The 20,705-nt window shown below is 49.5% G+C and overlaps 1 protein-coding gene across 1 annotated transcript in view; it reads left to right on the top strand.

The window, feature by feature from the left end:
* The window catches only part of ZNF451 (zinc finger protein 451), a 76,431-nt gene extending 55,958 nt beyond the window's left edge, over nt 1-20,473 (top strand). Inside the window, exons 13-16 of the mRNA XM_075340269.1 lie at nt 4,641-4,771; nt 6,393-6,579; nt 19,529-19,573; nt 20,085-20,473. Of these exons, the coding sequence (XP_075196384.1) occupies nt 4,641-4,771; nt 6,393-6,579; nt 19,529-19,573; nt 20,085-20,131 (410 nt within the window). The 3' untranslated portion in view covers nt 20,132-20,473. The remainder of the gene's footprint in view (nt 1-4,640; nt 4,772-6,392; nt 6,580-19,528; nt 19,574-20,084) is intronic.
* The last annotated feature ends 232 nt before the right edge of the window (nt 20,474-20,705 follow it).

Raw genomic sequence — 20,705 nt, 5'->3', positions numbered from 1 at the left:
TACCGGTTCCCGCCCGGGAACGGTTCAGAGGTTTCTACTCAAATCTCTTCCTAGTCCCCAAAAAGGACGGTTCCTTCCGGCCCATCCTGGATCTCAAGCTTCTCAACAAGCATGTTCAGGTGCAGCATTTTCGCATGGAATCTCTGCGGTCAGTCATTGCCTCAATGACCCAAGGGGATTTCCTGGCATCCATCGACATCAGAGATGCCTATCTGCATGTGCCAATTGCAGTTTCTCACCAGCGTTGGCTACGTTTTGCAATCGGAGAGGAACATTTCCAATTCGTGGCTCTCCCCTTCGGGTTAGCCACGGCCCCTCGGGTATTCACCAAGGTCATGGCAGCAGTGATTGCGGTTCTGCACCTCCAGGGGTTGGCAGTGATTCCTTACCTGGGCGACCTTCTAGTCAAGGCTTCATCCAGCGCAGACTGTCAGCGGAGTGTCTCGCTCACTCTCGCCACTCTAGCCCAATTCGGGTGGCTGGTCAATCTGCCCAAATCCACTCTGACTCCGACCCAGAGGCTCACGTACCTAGGGATGCAGTTCGAGACTCTGCCGGCACTTGTGAAGTTGCCCTTGATCAAACAGCAGTCCCTCCAACTGGCGGTGCGCTCTCTGCTGAGGCCCCGCCGTTATTCCATCAGGCACCTGATGCAGGTGCTGGGTCAGATGGTGGCGTCAATGGAGGCTGTTCCCTTTTGCCCAGTTCCATCTGCGTCCTCTGCAGCTGGACATTCTCCGCTGTTAGGACAAGCGGCCTTCTTCCTTGCACAGGTTAGTGGCTCTGTCGCCACAGACCAGGAGCTCTCTTCAGTGGTGGCTTCAGCCCCTCTCTCTGTCTCAGGGACGCTCCTTCCTGGCTCCGTCCTGGGTGATTCTCACCACGGATGCCAGTCTATCCGGCTGGGGAGCGGTATGTCTCCACCACCGAGCACAGGGCACTTGGACTCCGTCCGAGTCAGCCCTCTCGATCAATGTGCTGGAAACCAGAGCCGTGCTCCTGGCTCTCCTAGCTTTTCACCACCTATTGGCGGGCAAGCACATCCGAGTCCAGTTAGACAACGCGACAGCGGTTGCCTACATCAATCACCAAGGCGGGACACGCAGCCGCCTGGCAATGTTGGAGGTACAACGTATCCTTCAATGGACGGAGGACTCCAAGTCCACCATATCCGCAGTCCACATTCCAGGCGTGGAAAACTGGGAGGCAGATTATCTCAGCCGTCAAACCGTGGACAGTGGCGAGTGGTCCCTGCATCCGGCAGTGTTTCGGTCAATCTGCCGCAAGTGGGGCACTCCGGACGTGGACCTAATGGCATCTCGTCGCAACAACAAGGTTCCGATTTACGTGGCTCGCTCCCACGATCCTCAGGCCTTCGCAGCGGACGCTCTGGTTCAAGACTGGTCCCAGTTTCGTCTGTCCTACGTGTTTCCCCCTCTAGCTCTCTTGCCCAGAGTCCTGCGCAAGATCAGAATGGAGGGCCGTCTGGTCATCCTCATTGCTCCGGACTGGCCCAGGCGAGCTTGGTACCCAGACCTGCTCCATCTGTCCATAGAGGTGCCGTGGCATCTTCCGGACCGTCCAGACCTTCTCTCACAAGGTCCGTTTTTCCGCCAGAATTCTGCGGCTCTCAGATTGACGGCGTGGCTCTTGAGTCCTGGATCTTGACGGCTTCTGGTATTCCTCCTGAAGTCATCTCCACTATGACTCGGGCCCGGAAGTCTTCCTCGGCCAAAATCTATCACCGGACTTGGAAAATTTTCCTGTCCTGGTGTCGCTCTTCCGGCCATGCTCCTTGGCCTTTTTCCTTGGCGACCCTTCTGTCCTTTCTACAGTCCGGTCTGCAGCTAGGACTGTCCCTCAATTCTCTCAAGGGACAAGTCTCGGCTCTGTCAGTGCTGTTCCAGCGGCGTATCGCCCGGCTGGCTCAGGTCCGCACCTTCATGCAGGGCGCGTCTCACATCATTCCGCCTTACCGGCGGCCCTTGGATCCCTGGGACCTCAATTTGGTCCTCACGGCCTTGCAGAAACCCCCCTTTGAACCTCTTAGGGAGGTTTCTTTGTTTCGTCTTTCACAGAAAGTGGCCTTTCTAGTGGCCATAACTTCCCTCAGGAGAGTCTCTGATTTGGCTGCGCTCTCTTCGGAGTCACCTTTTTTTGGTTTTTCATCAAGACAAGGTGGTTCTCCGTCCGACTCCGGACTTTCTCCCTAAGGTAGTTTCTCCTTTCCACCTTAACCAGGACATTACCCTGCCTTCCGTTTGTCCGGCTCCTGTTCATCGCTTTGAAAAAGCGTTGCATACTCTGGATCTGGTGCGGGCGCTCCGGATCTATGTGTCTCGCACCGCTGCTCTTAGGCGGTGCACCTCTCTTTTTGTGCTAACCACAGGTCGGCGTAAGGGCCTCTCGGCTTCTAAGCCGACCTTAGTCCGTTGGATTAGGTCGACCATTTCGGATGCCTACCAGTGTTCTCAGGTGCCTCCCCCGCCGGGGATCAAGGCACATTCGACCAGAGCTGTCGGTGCCTCTTGGGCTTTCAGGCACCAGGCTACGGCTCAGCAAGTCTGCCAGGCTGCCACTTGGACTAGCCTGCATACCGTTTCAAAGCACTACCAAGTGCATGCTCATGCTTCGGCAGATGCGAGCTTGGGCAGACGCATCCTTCAGGCGGCTGTCGCCCATTTGTGAAGTTAGGCTCTGCCTACTTCTCAGTTTTTCTGTTTATTCCCACCCATGGACTGCTTTGAGACGTCCCAATGTCTGGGTCTCCCATAGGAACGATAAAGAAAAAGAGAATTTTGTTTACTTACCGTAAATTCTTTTTCTTATAATTCCGTATTGGGAGACCCAGCACCCTCCCTGTTGCCTGTTGGCAGTTTCTTGTTCCGCGTGTTATCACCGGCTGTTGTTGTGGACAGAGTCTCCGGTTGTTCCGGTTCTTGCTCTTTTTTTTACTTGTGGGTGGCTATTCTCCTTCAGCTTTTGCACTAAACTGGCTAGATCTGGTTCTCCAGGGGGTGTATAGGCTCAGAGGGAGGAGCTACACTTTTTAGTGTAGTACTTTGGGTGTATAGCTTCTGCCTCCGGAGGACACACAATGTCTGGGCCTCCCAATACGGAACTATAAGAAAAAGAATTTACGGTAAGTAAACAAAATTCTCTCTTTCTTTATCCAAAAAAAATGTGAAGATAAAAATGAAATAAAAATTTTGACCCATTTGAAGGACCAGAAGAGGGAAAAAAAATTGTTCTAAAAACCTTAAATATGGGAAAAAAAATGAAGATGTACTTGGTCATGATCTAGTTTTAACCCCTTCACGACCGGACGATTTTGCGCTTTCCGGGTTTTTTTTCGACATTCTTCCGAGAGGCGTACCTGTTTCTTTTTATTTTTCAGTCAATATGGTCATGTGAGGGCTCATTGTTTGCGGAACAAGCTGTACTTTTAAATTAAACCATGAGTTTTACCATATAGTGTTCTGGAAAACAACAAAAAAATTCCAAATGTGTAAAAATTGCAAAAAAAAGTGCAATAGCACTATTATGTTTTTAGAAATTTTATTCACTGTGTTCACTATATGGTAAAACTGATGTGTGGATGTGATGCCTGAGGTTGGTGCGAGTTCGTAAACACCAAACATGAATAGGTTTACTCTTGTCTAAGGGGTTAAAAAAAATCAGTCAAAAGTTTGTCCGAAAAAAGTGGCGTACGTTTTACGCCATATTCCGTGACCCGTAGCATTCTCAATTTTCGGGATCTCTGGCTCAGTGACAGCTTCTTTTTTGCATCTCAGGCTGACGTTTTTAGTGGTACCACTTTTGCGCAGATGTTACATTTTGATCACCTTTTATTGCATTTAGTGCAAAATGTGTGGCAACCAAAAAACGTTGGCGTTTGGAATTTTTTTGCCGCTATGCCGTTTACCGATCAGATTAATTTATTTTATATTTAGATAGATCGGGTATTTCTGAATGCGGCGATACCAAATGTGTGTATTTTTATATTTTTTTTTAACACTATAATTTTCAATGGAGCGAAAGGGGGTGATTTGAACTTTTAGGTTTTATTTTTTTTTAAAAAATTTTTTAAAACGTTCAACTTTTTTTTATTTTTTATTTTACTAGGTCCCTAGGGGACTATATGGATCAGCTGTCTAATTGCTCTGCCATATCTGCTGATCACAGCTACACACCTGTGAACACTAGATATGCTCATTTCGTGTCTCATCCAGCTCTCGGCTGTGTGAGGCAGGAAGTGAGTCATGTGAGCTACATAAGTCATCACATGACTCTATGCTACCATGGCAACCACCGGAAGACACGTGATCACATCACGTGACTTTCGGTATCGTCCGTGAGTAAATGTTTGCCGTTGTCCCCATTATAATGGCGCTTTCACATATTGACAGTGCCATTTAAGGGGTTAAAAGGCACTGGCAGTTAACTATTCCGCTTGTGCCTAGCAGGCACACGTCAGCTGTAAAAATCAGCTGATATGTACGCCGATCACTGTAAGCTGCTTGCAGCACACCGTGGGCAGTAGCACTATGACCGCTAGGACGTAAGATTACTGCCCGCGGTCGTTAAGGGGTTAAAATGGATCCATGTAACTATATTAACTTCTTCCATTTGTTTTGAAGGTGGAACAAGTACTTGGAAGCCCCCTGTGACCTGTGCTATTTATAAGCATCTGTCAAACACTGGCTGCTTTTTTCTTCATCCTCACTGCAGCAGAATGAAAAACGCAGCTGACTTCGCTATTTGCATGCATGTAAGTTCCACATTTTTGTTTGTGTGTTGGGGGGTGGGGGGGGGGGGAATTAAGCACACCCTATTTGAATCCTATTGTTTTACTTGTCAGGACTTTATAAGCACCTGGATTTTAAAGGTCCTAAATTAGATAAATATAACAACACATGATTGTTTTAATAAAATCTAGGGTAAAATGCAGAGGCGGTGTTTGAAAAAAAATTAAGTACACCTGTGATGCTTGAATAGAAATGAAGAGTGTAATCTGGAGCCAGGTGCTGTCAATCATCTGCCTTTGTTTAATTCTTCATCACTTAAGCCCCCGTCTCACACAGCGAGATCGCTAGAGAGATCGCTGAATCGTCACAGGTTTTGTGACGTATCGGCGACCTAGCTAGCGATTTCGCTGTGTGTGAAAAGCAGCAGGGAGTGGGCCCCTGCTGTGAGGTCGCTGATTGTGACAAAACGATCAGAACCATTTTTTGCTCGTTGGTCTCCCGCTGTGCAGCATGCATCGGCGTGCTTGACGGCGGAAGACCGATGAGCGCCCAGCGTTGGACCGGCTACTGGAGGAATCTCCAGTAATGCCAGGCCTGGATTCAGTTACCTGCATTGCACTCCGGAGCTCTCACCTGAGCTCCAGAGTGCAGCCTAGACTGCACCGCGAGCGCCGAGTGATTGATTCCCTGGCGATTGCGGTTCAGTTCATGACAGCTAAATACATGCCGGGCTGATCTCCGGTGCTTTCACCTGAACTCCGGATTGCAGTCTAGCCTGTCCGCAGCTGTTATGAACTGAACCGCAATCGCCGGGGAATCAATCACTCGGCGCTTGCGGTGCAGTCCTGCAAACTCTGAGATCAGACTAGGCTGCAACTGAGTGCTCCGGAGTGCAAAGCGGCATTACTGGAGATTCCTTCGGTAGCCAGCAGGGAGCCGTCGTTACATGGGTCGCTGGTGGCTCATCTCTGATCGCTGTGGCGATCTGCCTGATTGACAGCTCACCAGCGACCATGTAGCGACGTCCCAGCGATCCCTGCCAGATCAGATCGCTGGTGCGTCGCTATGTGTAACGGGACCCTAAGTGTGTCCAATTCCTTAAAGCAGACGATTTGGCTGTTTGCTAGTCTAGAGCATTCATGCGTTTGCTTACACAATTTCAAGAAGGAAGGTTATAGGCAATGAATTTAGCGAAGGAAACCCTTTTAACCAGAAAGGGTTAAAAGGCCATTTCCGAACGATTTGGAGTCTACAATTCTAAAGTGAGAAAGATTATTCACAAACTGATTCCTGGTAAGCTGGTTAATTGCAATTTTTTTGTTTTCAATGTCCCAGCAGTCATCCAAACGTCAGACCTAGGAATGCTCAGAGAAATTGCAAAATCCCAAAGAGCTACAAGCTCATAAGCTAAAGGCTTCTTATTGTGTCCTGATACGTGAAACCATAGGATTCAACAAGGATGTACTTATTCTCATGATTGTATATATGAATATGAGAATGAAAAATACTTCTAAATAAAATATTTCATTTCTACCGTACGGGTTTTATAAATATACCATTTTTATTCTAGAGGATATGTAATAGGCATCACACATGACACTGTGAGAGAATTGTGGAAATACTTGTATTTATGTTTGATTCTAGGCAGGTCGACTGGATGAAAAACTATCCAAGCAAATCCCTTTCACTATTCTATCAGGTGATAAAGGATTTCTGGAGTTAGAAAACCAGTTCAATAAAACCCAGCGGCCTGCTCATGTCCTTAACCCTCACCATTTAGGAGGAGATATGATGTGTGCCATGCTGAACAGCATTGCGGAAACAACACAAGGTATGAAATCTTTACCACGTGCAGAAGGCATCCATTATCCAAGAAAAAAGACATCTATTTTTACAGCATCATTACTGCTCATCTTTTCTTTTCCTATTGTTTGTTTCATTGTAAGTATGATTAGTGTTGACAGAGTGGCCAGTACTATGTTAGCGTTAAGTGGGTGGTCTGTATTTCATTAGCGTTGAGGGTGGTCCATACTGCATGGTTAGTGAGTGGTCAGTAATTTCTCTTTCTTTTCATTGGGGGACACAGGACAGGGGGTGTATGCTGCTGTCACTAGGAGGCTGACACTAGCAAATACCTCCAATTAGCAATGTAGTATAGTTCTCCTGACCAGCTATGTTGCTTACAGGGCAATACAGTAAGGCTATGTGTGGACGTTGCGTTGTATTCTGCAGCGTGTAAGTCACTGCATATGCGTCTCAGAACGCAGCCGAAAAAGCTGCGTTCTGAGACTGATTTGGCAGAACGCAACGTGCGCACATTCCTGGAGAATTCATGCATTCTGGATGCTTGCTCTGCCATAGACAGAGTGGGAAAAGCATCCAGAACGCACATTTCTTCGGCGCTCCATTGGGAGACCCAGACGATTGGGTGTATAGCTACTGCCTCCGGAGGCCACACAAAGCATTACACTAAAAAGTGTAAGGCCCCTCCCCTTCTGGCTATACACCCCCCGTGGGATCACGGGCTGCTCAGTTTTCAAGCTTTGTGCGAAGGAGGTCAGACATCCACGCATAGCTCCACTGTTTAGTCAGCAGTAGCTGCTGACTATATCGGATGGAAGAAAAGAGGGCCCATATAGGGCCCCCAGCATGCTCCCTTCTCACCCCATTCCTATTGGCGGTGTTTGTTAAGGTTGAGGTACCCATTGCGGGTACGGAGGCTGGAGCCCACATGCTGCTTTCCTTCCCCATCCCCCTGAGGGGCTCTGAGGAAGTGGGATCTTACCGGCCCCCAAGCCCTGAGGCCGGGCTCCATCCACAGACCCATGGAACCTGCTGGATACGGAGCGGGGTACCGTTCAGGGACAAGGCCCTGCAACATTCAGGTACTCTGTGTCCCCGTATGGACAGGCCGCGCACACTCCAGACTTGCTGGGTGTGCTAGTGCGCCGGGGACAGTAGCACTGCGCGCGGGGGTTACAGTCACTGCAGCTTCTCTGAGGGACTTTATGTGTTGGGGACCGCCGCGCCGGCCGCCCCTGGAGCGGCGGCGCGGCTGAGACTTGTGGTGCGCCGGGGACTTCGCGCCGACCGGACGGCGGTGCTTATAAATCTAGTCCCCGGCTTTTGCGGCCTAGCTCCGCTTCGTTCCCGCCCCCACCCTGTCAATCAGGGAAAGGGAGAGACGCTGTTCTATAGTCAGCGCCGAGGGCTGGAGTCTTATTTACATACTCCAGCCCTCTCACTGGGCACAGTGGGACGCAAGTTTCCCGCTTTTCGTCTGAACACACCCAGGGCCCGCCCCTCTCCACAGGACGCCGGCAGCCATTCCTGCATGCAGTCTGGCTGGGGAACGGACACAGGCTCTGGGAGACCCAGACAAGGGATTCGGGCGACCACACACCCGCGTTAAGCGGGCGGTAAGCAGCACATTAGTGCTGGCCCCACTAGTGCCACAGTGTTATATTGGTGTACTTTTTTCTCTGTACCATATATATATATATATATTTTGCACTGTAAGGTCGCTTCTTGGCTGTATACCCTATATTGCTCTGAGGAGACAACAACATGTCATCCGCAAAACGCAAGGGTGCCAAGACAAAGGCTGTATACGCTGCTTGTGCCGCTTGTGGGGCTGATCTACCGATTCCAATGACCCCCATTGTGTGCAATGTTCGGTCCCTGTGCCACTTCGTCAGCCGGAGTCTATGGTGGTAGTGGCCCAGGCAGAGTCACCGGTGAACCCTGTTCCGGTGACGGGGACAGAGTTTGCAGTTTTTGCTGACAAGATGTCTGTGACTATGACAAAAATCCTAGAGACCTTGCAGGCCAGGCCAGTTACTCAGACCATGGACACTGCTGTGTCAATGTTCCCCGGTCCCCCTCAGTTGGAGCTAATCCGTACTTCTAGGGGGTCCCAGGCATCTCAGGCTGAAGGCTCTGACTCGGATGACAGTCCCAGGCAGCCTAAGCGAGCTCGCTGGGAGAGACCATCCACGTCATCACGCTGGTCAGGGTCTCAGCGAGACGAGTCTCTGTATGATGAGACAGAGGAGGGTGGTCAGGAGTCTAATCCTGAGACCGCTCTCAATCTGGATACTCCTGATGGTGACGCCATGGTAAATGACCTTATAGCGGCCATCAATAGACTGTTGGATATTTCTCCCCCAGCCCCTTCAGCAGAAGAGGCAGCTGCACAGCAGGAGAAGTTCCATTTCAGGTATCCCAAGCGTAAACTGAGTACTTTTCTGGACCACGCTGACTTCAGAGAATCAGTCCAGAAACACCATGCTTATCCAGACAAGCGTTTCTCCAAACGTCTTAAGGATACACGTTATCCCTTTCCCCCTGACGTGGTCAAACGCTGGACCCAGTGTCCAAAGGTGGATCCCTCAATCTCCAGGCTTGCGGCTAGATCCATAGTTGCAGTGGAGGATGGGGCTTCACTTAAAGATGCCAACGACAGACAGATGGACCTTTGGTTGAAATCTGTCTATGAAGCTATCGGCGCGTCGTTTGCTCCAGCATTCGCAGCCGTGTGGGCACTCCAAGCTATTTCAGCTGGTCTGGCGCAGGTGGACTCTGTCATACGTCCATCAGTGCCGCACGTGGCGTCCTTGACCTCGCAAATGTCTGCGTTTGCGACTTACGCTATCAACGCTGTCCTGGACTCTACGAGCCGTACCTCAATGGCGTCCGCCAACTCTGTGGTTTTGCGCAGAGCCTTGTGGTTAAAGGAATGGAAAGCGGATTCTGCTTCCAAAAAATGTTTAACCAGCTTGCCATTATCTGTAGACAGACTGTTTGGTGAGCAATTGGCGGAAATCATTAAACAGTCCAAGGGTAAAGACTCCTCCTTACCCCAGCCCAGATCAAGCAAACCTCAACAGAGGAGGTGGCAGTCGAGGTTTCGGTCCTTTCGAGGTTTCGGTCCTTTCGAGGCTCGGGCAAGGCCCAATTCTCCTTGTCCAAAGGGACTCAGAAGGAGCAAAGGAGCTCAGATTCCTGGCGGGCTCACTCACGCCCCAAGAAAGCAACCGGAGGAACCGCTTCCAAGGCGGCTGCCTCATGACTTTCGGCCTCCTCCCTCCGCATCCTCGGTCGGTGGCAGGCTCTCCCGCTTTGGCGACATTTGGCTGCCACAGGTCAAGGACCGGTGGGTAACAGACATTTTGTCTCACGGGTACAGGATAGAGTTCAGTTCTCGTCCTCCGCCTCGGTTCTTCAGAACTTCCCCACATCCCGACCGAGCAGATGCCCTTCTGCAGGCGGTGGGCTCTCTAAGAGCAGAAGGAGTGGTGATCCCTGTTCCTCTTCAGGAACAAGGGCAAGGTTTTTACTCCAATCTCTTTGTGGTTCCAAAAAAGGACGGCTCGTTCCGTCCTGTTCTGGACCTAAAACTGCTCAACAAGCATGTGAACGCCAGGCGGTTCCGGATGGAATCCCTCCGCTCCGTCATTGCCTCAATGTCTCAAGGAGATTTCCTTGCATCAATAGACATCAAAGATGCTTATCTCCACGTGCCGATTGCTACAGAACACCAACGTTTTCTACGTTTCGTGATAGGAGACGACCATCTTCAGTTCGTAGCTCTGCCATTTGGTCTGGCGACAGCCCCACGGGTTTTCACCAAGGTCATGGCGGCAGTGGTAGCAGTCTTGCACTCTCAGGGACACTCGGTGATCCCTTACTTGGACGATCTACTTGTCAAAGCACCCTCTCAAGAGGCATGCCAACTCAGCCTGAATGTTGCGCTGGAGACTCTCCAGACTTTCGGGTGGATCATCAACTTTTCAAAGTCAAATCTGTCACCGACTCAATCACTAACGTATCTTGGCATGGAGTTTCATACTCTCTCAGCGATAGTGAAGCTTCCGCTGGACAAGCAGCGGTCACTACAGACAGGGGTGCAGTCTCTCCTTCATGGTCAGTCGCACCCCTTAAGGCGCCTCATGCACTTCCTAGGGAAGATGGTGGCAGCAATGGAGGCAGTCCCTTTTGCGCAGTTTCATCTGCGCCCACTTCAATGGGACATTCTCCGCCAATGGGACGGGAAGTCAACTTCCCTGGACAGGAAAGTCTCCCTTTCCCAGACGGCCAAGGACTCTCTGCAATGGTGACTTCTTCCCACCTCATTATCACAGGGAAGATCCTTCCTACCCCCATCCTGGGCGGTGGTCACGACAGACGCGAGTCTGTCAGGGTGGGGAGCAGTTTTTCTCCACCACAGGGCTCAGGGTACGTGGACTCAGCAGGAGTCCACCCTTCAGATCAATGTTCTGGAAATCAGGGCAGTGTATCTGGCCCTACTAGCCTTCCGGCAGTGGCTGGAAGGGAAGCAGATCCGAATTCAGTCGGACAACTCCACAGCGGTGGCATACATCAACCACCAAGGAGGGACACGCAGTCGGCAAGCCTTCCAGGAAGTCCGGCGGATTCTGATGTGGGTGGAAGACACGGCCTCCACCATATCCGCAGTTCACATCCCGGGCGTAGAAAACTGGGAAGCAGACTTCCTTAGTCGCCAGGGTATGGACGCAGGGGAATGGTACCTTCACCCGGACGTGTTTCAGGAAATCTGTCGCCGCTGGGGGGTGCCGGACGTCGACCTAATGGCGTCCCGGCACAACAACAAGGTCCCGGCCTTCATGGCGCGGTCTCGCGATCAAAGAGCTCTGGCGGCAGACGCCTTAGTGCAAGATTGGTCGCAGTTCCGGCTCCCTTATGTGTTTCCACCTCTGGCACTCTTGCCCAGAGTGCTACGCAAGATCAGATCCGATTGCAGCCGCGTCATACTCGTCGCTCCAGACTGGCCGAGGAGGTCGTGGTACCCGGATCTGTGGCATCTCACGGTCGGCCAACCGTGGACACTACCAGACCGACCAGACTTATTGTCCCAAGGGCCGTTTTTCCATCGGAATTCTGCGGCCCTGAACCTGACTGTGTGGCCATTGAGTCCTGGATCCTAGCGTCTTCAGGATTATCCCAAGGGGTCGTTGCCACCATGAGACAGGCTAGGAAGCCCACTTCTGCTAAGATCTACCACAGAACGTGGAGGATTTTCTTATCCTGGTGCTCTGCACAAGGAGTATCCCCCTGGCCATTCGCGTTACCTACTTTTCTTTCCTTCCTGCAATCTGGGTTGGAAAAGGGCTTGTCGCTCGGCTCCCTTAAAGGGCAAGTCTCGGCACTATCCGTGTTTTTTCAGAAGCGCCTAGCACGACTTTCTCAGGTGCGCACGTTCCTGCAGGGGGTTTGTCATATCGTCCCTCCGTACAGACGGCCGTTAGATCCATGGGATCTAAACAGGGTACTAGTTGCTCTCCAGAAGACGCCTTTCGAGCCTCTGAAGGATGTTTCACTTTCACGGCTCTCACAGAAAGTGGCTTTTCTGGTAGCGGTCACGTCTCTTCGGAGAGTGTCTGAGCTAGCAGCGCTGTCATCCAAGGCTCCCTTCCTGGTGTTCCACCAGGACAAGGTAGTGCTGCGCCCCATTCAGGAGTTTCTCCCTAAGGTGGTATCCTCTTTTCATCTTAATCAGGATATTTCCTTACCTTCCTTTTATCCTCATCCAGTTCATCGGTATGAAAAGGATTTGCATTTGCTAGATCTGGTGAGAGCACTCAGAATCTACATTTCCCGCACGGCGCCCCTGCGCCGCTCGGATGCACTCTTTGTCCTTGTCGCTGGTAAGCGCAAAGGGTCGCAGGCTTCCAAAGCCACCCTGGCTCGATGGATCAAAGAACCAATTCTTGAAGCCTACCGTTCTGCTGGGCTTCCGGTTCCATCAGGGCTGAAGGCCCACTCAACCAGAGCCGTGGGTGCGTCCTGGGCATTACGACACCAGGCTACGGCTCAACAGGTGTGCCAGGCAGCTACCTGGTCGAGTCTGCACACTTTCACCAAACATTATCAGGTGCATACCTATGCTTCGGCGGATGCCAGCCTAGGTAGAAGAGTCCTGCAGGCGGCAGTTGCCTCCCCGTAGGGGAGGGCTGTCCTTGCAGCTCTAACATGAGGTATTTCTTTACCCACCCAGGGACTGCTTTTGGACGTCCCAATCGTCTGGGTCTCCCAATGGAGCGCCGAAGAAGAAGGGAATTTTGTTACTTACCGTAAATTCCTTTTCTTCTAGCTCCTATTGGGAGACCCAGCACCCGCCCTGTTGTCCTTCGGGATTTTTGGTTGTTTTCGGGTACACATGTTGTTCATGTTGAACGGTTTTCAGTTCTCCGATGTTACTTCGGAGTGAATTTGTTTGAACCAGTTATTGGCTTTCCTCCTTCTTGCTTTAGCACTAAAACTGAGCAGCCCGTGATCCCACGGGGGGTGTATAGCCAGAAGGGGAGGGGCCTTACACTTTTTAGTGTAATGCTTTGTGTGGCCTCCGGAGGCAGTAGCTATACACCCAATCGTCTGGGTCTCCCAATAGGAGCTAGAAGAAAAGGAATTTACGGTAAGTAACAAAATTCCCTTCTTTTGACAGTGCGGTCCCACTCGGCTCTGCAGCATCCCCATAGACTGGCAGTAGAGCCGAATGGGACCGCACTGTCAAAAAGAGCATGGCTGGCTGCGAGACAGAGCCGTGCAATCAGAATGAACTCGGATGAACTTCACCCGACTTCATTGTGATCACGCGGCTCTGTGCGTGTGCCGCGGCTTGATTTGCTGTCACACGTTAAGGACTCGCCTGTGATCGCAAATCCCCTGAGTGACTGCAGTGAGCCGCGCGATCAGCTGTGCTTTCACTCAGGTTACTCGCGGCCGCAGCTGCAGTCCTCCACCTCAGTTGACAGCACAGCTGATCGCGCGATTCACTACAGTTGCTGCATGGAGCTCACAGGAGAGGCGGTGTTCTACTGCCGCTCCTGTCAGCTTCCGATGTAGCAGAGCTGAAAGTGTCATGGGACCTTGCGTGGATTGCGTCGGACCTGGAGGTGTTTTTGAAGGGTTAATAAAGTGGTGAATGAGAGGACCGCACGTTTTTTTTTTTTTTGTTTTTTTTTTTTGCTGCTCGATAGAGACGCCCACCGGCGGCTGTGATTGGTTGCAGTCAGACACGCCCCCATGCTGAGTGACAGCTGTCTCACTGCAACCAATCATAGGTGTTGGTGGGCGGGGGAAGCAGGGAATACGAGATGGATTAATGAGCGGCCGGCATTTTCAAAAGAGGAGAAGCCGCCACACTGTGAACGCCGTGCCGCGCCGGTGATTGTGGATCGATGAGTATGAGAGAGGGAGTGGGAGGGAGAGACAGACATGGAGAGAGAGAGAAATGGAGACATAAAGAGAGAGACCGACCAACAGAGGGAGAGAGACCGAAATACCTGCCTTTATGTCAAAAAAACATGTGGATCGCAACAAAAATGCAGTGCAAACGCACTGCTTAACATTTTGCCAGTTTTTTTCTATAACTCATTGATTTCAATGGGTGTAGAACGCTGCCAAAACGGACAAAAGAATTGACATGCTGCTCACTATATGAGCAGTCATAACCACGACTTATGTTTTCTCCCCCAATCTGTACAGCAAAGGTGACAAATGAGCCGTAGAAATCCCAATATAATGCATTTGTTAGGTGATCAGATTATTTTTGTATTTGACGCTAGGAAGGTAATCTAAAGAAAAACTTGATTTAAATGATCCCATTTTCTGACAGTACGCATCAAGAGTCAGGAATAGTGGTAGCCTAGATGTCATTGAGGGATGGGGGAATGAAAATGTAATTTATGGATTAGGTAAAAGTTCTTTTTGGAAATCAACTCTGTCTGCCTGGAGATTACTGGAAACGATCTGTCAAGTTCCCTTTATAGGGAAGGGAACCTTTATGAAGACTGTACTAGCACTGAGGGGACACATTCTGAAACCTTGACTGTCAAAACAGCATGGGGGGATTTCATTATAGTGATAAACCAGGGCTTTATCCAGTGACTGTAAGTTTGATGTTTCCACTTATTCTGTAAGAAATGTGTGCCGCCCCCGTGTCAGCAGCCGGGCTGCTTGGATCCTCGGTGGCTCGAGGGGCGCCCGGACCCGGGGGTTGTGTGGCCACTCAAATAAAGGGAGGATTATTTACAAGGGACAGTGTTTAGAGTTTGTGACGCCACCCATGGTGTGTGGTAATGCAGAGTACCACCGCTGCAGTTGGGAGTACCCGATGGAGTGGGGCAGCCGGATGTTAGAACCCTTCACGGGTAAGGGGATACCACGGGACTCGGTGATGGTGTTCGGGGAGTGCCGTGGGGAGTTATGGGGGGGGTCAGTTGCGTACTCCCTCAGTCCAAAAACCTGACACCGACAACTGGAGAAACCAAAGTTCTGGACACCGCTGCCACTGTGGGGAGCTAGTTTGGGTCCAACACCCAATGGTGTTGCTTGGTGATCTGTGACCTTACTCCTGGCACTAAGTTCTCTCTCTTTGTGGTCCCGGTAGCGTAAAACTAGTCGGGTCCCGCTCCCCAGTGTGGCTAACTGTGGGAGCTTGCTCTCAGGGTTCACGCTTGGGATTTTCTGGACCGTTTTAGTGGAAAGTCCTATCCCCCTCGTTGCGCTAGTACCCAGATTTTGGAGCGGGTGGAGAGCGGATCTTGAAGGCTCCATTCTCGTTGGGTAAATTGTTAGGTTGCCTGAAGCTACTCCCTGACCTAGGGTCCTTGTACCCCGTCGTGCCCTGGTCCCAGCCCGGTGATGGTACAAGGCCCCGCCGGCTTTCCTCAACAGTTCCGTGCCCCTTGTCACGATCCCCTGCGACCGGGGCTCCAGCTCCTACTAGGCCCAGACCACCGTCTGCCACCTAGTTGCTTCCAAGGAGCCCGGCTCATGACCTCCTCCCTCCTTCACTTCCAAACTCCAAACTTCAACCGACTGACACTCCTGACCTCCCCTTAACCAACCCCCCAAGTGGGCGACCCTATTCCACTCAGGCCGTCCACTGGTGTCTGGTGGGTGTCGTGCAGAGTGTACCTAGGACTTTAATTGACTGATGTTGGCAACACCATGTAGTTGGGGACCCGTAACCAAGGAGGAGGTGGATATTGCACAGAAGGGCAGATTGCACAGTACCCCTTGACGACCCGATAGTCCAGGGGCGTGACAAATGTAAAGAGAGTTGCAATAATTGCCCTTGGTGAACCTGCAGCACTTTCCTACTATGGATGGTGAGTAGTGATGGACAGACCCAGACTGTAAAAATCCGGTTCCGTGTGGTTTCAAACTTACCAGAGTATCATAATATGGGGTGACCCTATGCCAAACATGTTGTTTATTTTTATTCTAAGATAGACCTGCAGACAGAGCCTGTGATTAGAAGCAGTCAGCTGCCTCTCAGTGTGGGGGCACTTCAGAATGCAACCAATCACAGACGCCGGTGGGCGGGAAAGCAGTGGATAATGCATTAACGTTAATGCACGGCCTGGAATCGGCATATAGCTATACCAGGCCCTTGGTAAGTATATCCCCCTATCCCTTCTACCAACATTTTTAATTGCCGGATTCTGGTACCTGTAGACTTATATGGGGACCGGATTCTGGCCTGGAACCGAATTTTAAAAACCATATAACAGGGACCCGTTTGTCCCGGTTATTTGCGAGTCCGCTCATCCCTAATGGTAATCCGACGTATCTCCATAGTGTGTAACCCATACTGATAGGAATATGCCTAACAATTCAGTGTCACTCTCCAGCTAATAGGTAACATTTTGGGCTATTAGTCCAGATAATATGATAGTTACCTGGTAAATTTCTTGTCTGTCAGACTGGCTTGCAAAGTCTCCTTAAGGAGAATAGTGTTCCCCCGTGGTCCCCACATAGCTTTCTCATGAGCCAGGTCAGACACCCCCATACTTTGCACTGACGAGGGGCAAGCACCCCGAAACACCGTGTCTGCAAATTGGGATTCTGATGTGGCTTATATATCCTGAGTCATATTACAAAGGATTGTTAAAAATCCACTTGTGACTTTTAGGATCGCTACTTCCAATAGGTGGCGCTGTGCTAGAGTTTGTCTCCTTTACTGGAGAGACAATTTGTCTGTTATACATTTTATTTATACAATGAGTAGTCTTCTAGGATAGTAGCTCATCACTATATGCACAAAATATAAGTGAGACAGACTTGAACTTTCTGATAGACATATTGGGCACATTTCTCTTTCTACTCTACCTCTTGGTTGGCATTTTACACCTAAATTGTGCTAAAAAATAATGGTGCATAATAAAGCAGGGTGAGTTTGACTCCACTTAGTCATGACCCTACTAAATTCTTTTCAAACTGAGATCAGGTGAGGTGCAAAAGTGTCTAAAACACACAAAGTATGGCACCCAGCACGTACTATATGCCAAGTTTGTAGTGCAGATGGAGGCAGAAATGCCAAGGGTTACATCACTTCTCCCATTCCCCCCCACCACCCCCCCAAAAAAAAAATGTATTCACTACAAATAGACTTGTTATTCACAGTGGAAATGTATATTCATGTCCATGATGGGTCATGAATGTTGTGCCTCTCTCGTATTCTGCAATTCTGCCACTCCATCCTCCTAGCTGCCAGAATCTGACTTGTTACTCCAGTATGTGATAGGTGCTGGGACTAGCTATGGAACCTGTTCTATTCTTGGGTGTCGATGATTTAGCATCAGGGTGGAACTTTGTGGGTAGGGTCTTTTTTTATTTATCTATTCCTTCCCTGGCTGCTTTCCTCCCCTGTGTGTGCGCAGTGCTATGTTCACGCGGTTAAATTCTTCAATAAAATGGTGCCAGATTTCGCTTATGCATATACTGCCAACTTTGGCGCCATAGAAGACGCTGTGTCTGCAAATATCTGGTTATATTCGCAGACAGTGTTGTCAATAAAATGGCGCCAGAGTTGGTGGTATACGCACTCGCTGACTCCGGCGTCATTTTATTGAAGAATTCAAGTACAATGTGAACATTGCACTGCACACACGCCGGCCAAATGGTTCGATCCCTGCTTGGGACAGGAGGACACTTTCAGAATTAGTCAATATAGTGAATGAATGGGGGAAAAAAAAATATTTTGGCAGAGAGCAGCAGAGTGCTGTGGTCAGCACAGAAGACGTCAGTGAATTGGCTGTGTGTGTGTGTGTGTCGGCAGATAACAGAGCAGCAGTGCACACCCTTGTGTTCAGTTGAGTTATGTCAGTAACCTCAGCCGGCCCCCGCACTGCTGTACCTGTTTCAGTAGATGCTCCACCTCCTGTTGCACGGGCGTCCTGCTCAGAGACACCAGTACCAGCCTATTTAAACACACAGCATTGTGCAGCATCCAAACCCCTGCATTTCACAACCCCAGCCGGCCCGCACAGCCCTGTGCCCTGCACCACAGCACACCGGTTAGAAGGCTGTGTACAGGCGAAGCAATCTTCAGTTCATGTGATGTTGCTGCTGACCTCCCTCACCATGAAACGTGTGATGTGAGCAGGTGGTTCCTCATCTCTCCCCTCACCATGATGCTATTTTGGGCGGGTGGACGTAGTGGCCAGCACTTGCACAGTACTATGTTGACATGAACACAGCATTTCACACTCTCAGGCTTGACTTATAGTGCTGTATACTGAGGGAACTGATAGATATACTGTATATCAGTCCCCTCAGTATACAGTACTATATATGAAAAAAAAATAATGGGCCCTTTTTGTCTTTCTCTCGGTTTTAGTTCTGCAGTAGTAAAGAGGCGTGTGGCCTGTGACGTATCTCTCGTGCACTGCTGAAGAGTCAGTAGCTGGGGGCATGTTCTCTTGCCTTGCTGAGACCAATAAGTAGCTGGGGGCATGTCCTCTTGCCTTGCTGAGACCAATAAGTAGCTGGGGGCATGTCTTCTTGCCTTGCTGAGACCAATAAGTAGCTGGGGGCATGTCCTCTTGCCTTGCTGAGACCAATAAGTAGCTGGGGGCATGTCCCCTTGCCTTGCTGAGACCAATAAGTAGCTGGGGGCATGTCCTCTTGCCTTGCTGAGACCAATAAGTAGCTGGGGGCATGTCCTCGTGCCTTGCTGAGATCAATAAGTAGCTGGGGGCATGTCCTCGTGCCTTGCTGAGACCAATAAGTAGCTGGGGGCATGTCCTCTTGCCTTGCTGAGACCAATAAGTAGCTGGGGGCATGTCCTCTTGCCTTGCTGAGACCAATAAGTAGCTGAGGGCATGTCCTTTTGCCAATTAGGCTTTGGATGGAATGATAGGTTCAGCATTATATAGTGAATATTTATATTTTACCATGATGGGCAGCACAGTGGCTCAGTGGTTAGCACTGCAGTCTTGCTGCACTGGGGTCCTGGGTTCAAATCCCACCGAGAATATCTGTAAGGCGTCTGTATGTTCTCCCGTGTTTGTGTGGATTTCCTTTAGGTTCTCTGGTTTCCTCCCACATTCAGACATACTGATAGGGAATTTAGATTGTAAATATAAAAAGCTGTGGAAAAAAAGCGCAAATAGGGGCTTACCCCAGAAGGAAAGGAGTAATAAATAAAATCAAACTCACCTATAGAAGTTGTGCAAGTCATAACTCCTATAAACACATGTACAGTCCAGGTTAACAGCTGCAGCCCCAGGTTTGAGTGTGCAGGTGAACCTGGACTAAACCCAGGGATTTAGATTGTGAGCCCCAATGGGGACAGCAATGCTGGAATCTGTGAAGTGTTGTTTAATTAATGGTGCTATATAAGTGAATACAGTAAGTTGTATAAAAAAAACCCTGAAAATAATGTATCACTTTTTTTAAATATATATTTGTAACTGTGTATTACATAAACTGTTTTCTTCTTATTCCAGGTCCTGATGATATGGAGATCAGCAAAGCAGAGGAGCTGGATGAAGGTTTGTCATCATCATTTTCCATCGGCTTCCATCTCTAACAGCTGTCACTCATGCATCGCTTGCTTGTTAGGCTCATTCCTGCCTTGCCCTCCAGCAGTGTTCATTCCTGCCTTGCCCTCCAGCAGTGTTCATTCCTGCCTTGCCCTCCAGCAGTGTTCATTCCTGCCTTGCCCTCCAGCAGTGTTCATTCCTGCCTTGCCCTCCAGCAGTGTTCCCCAACCAGTTGCTCAGGAGTAAGACATAGCTTTCCCGCTGTTGGCATCTGCAGATACTGGCATGCACCCCTGCAAGGTTACAGTATTAGTGAATGTACCCCTTGGAGACAGTAGTTATTCATCAACTTTTCTAGGTGCCATTTTACTACTCCTTATAATAGAGACACGTCATACTCTTGAGGGAGCTTTATTGTTTTGGTGATGGTTTTTTTTCCATTCACCCCTATGGTAGCTTGACAGCTGAAAGCACAGCACCAAAGTTATTTTACAGTTGGATTTGTAATGTTTTTCCACAGAAGCCAGCATTGAAGAAGCAATCAGAAGAAGCTTGGTGGAATTGTGAAGAGGGGAAATCACCATTCTTACAATGCTCCTCCTGTGTTACTCGCATGGCTGCGTTACTTAATAATTGCATTTCAGATTGTGCATCCTTTCAGTAACAGACCAGGGCTTGCCTATACTTTTTCTCTTTTACCAAAAGAGCTCAAAATAAAAAGGAGCACCGTTCTAAAAATTTCAAAACGCATATTCAAAGAAGATTTTTCTTGAACGTTTTTTTTTTTTTCTTTTTCTTTTATGCAGTGTCCCAAGCTTGTTATAAAATTTGTTTTATACATGTGATATAATGTGAAAATATATATGTATACACTCGCACATATATATATATATTTAGTCTTGGCAATCTTGCGTTATTAAATAAATTTATTGTTAAGAAACTTGTGTCCAAAAATGTATTTCTCAATAACTGAGCATACAAAATATAAACTATTGCATTGGATCTGTATAGGTGTTAGAATGGACCTTTTTTGTAGTTTTTTAGCAGCAGCATGAATGGAGAAGGAACATATAAAAATGCTGCATGTCGCTCCAGCAGGTGTTGTCTGGGCTTTCCCGAATGCCAAAGTGGTCTTGGGTTT

This window comes from Anomaloglossus baeobatrachus, chromosome 3, assembly GCF_048569485.1.
Source record: "Anomaloglossus baeobatrachus isolate aAnoBae1 chromosome 3, aAnoBae1.hap1, whole genome shotgun sequence".
Lineage (NCBI taxonomy): Eukaryota > Metazoa > Chordata > Amphibia > Anura > Aromobatidae > Anomaloglossus > Anomaloglossus baeobatrachus.
The sequence above is the reverse complement of the archived record's forward strand: the minus strand, read 5'-3'. Positions and strand labels throughout refer to the sequence as shown.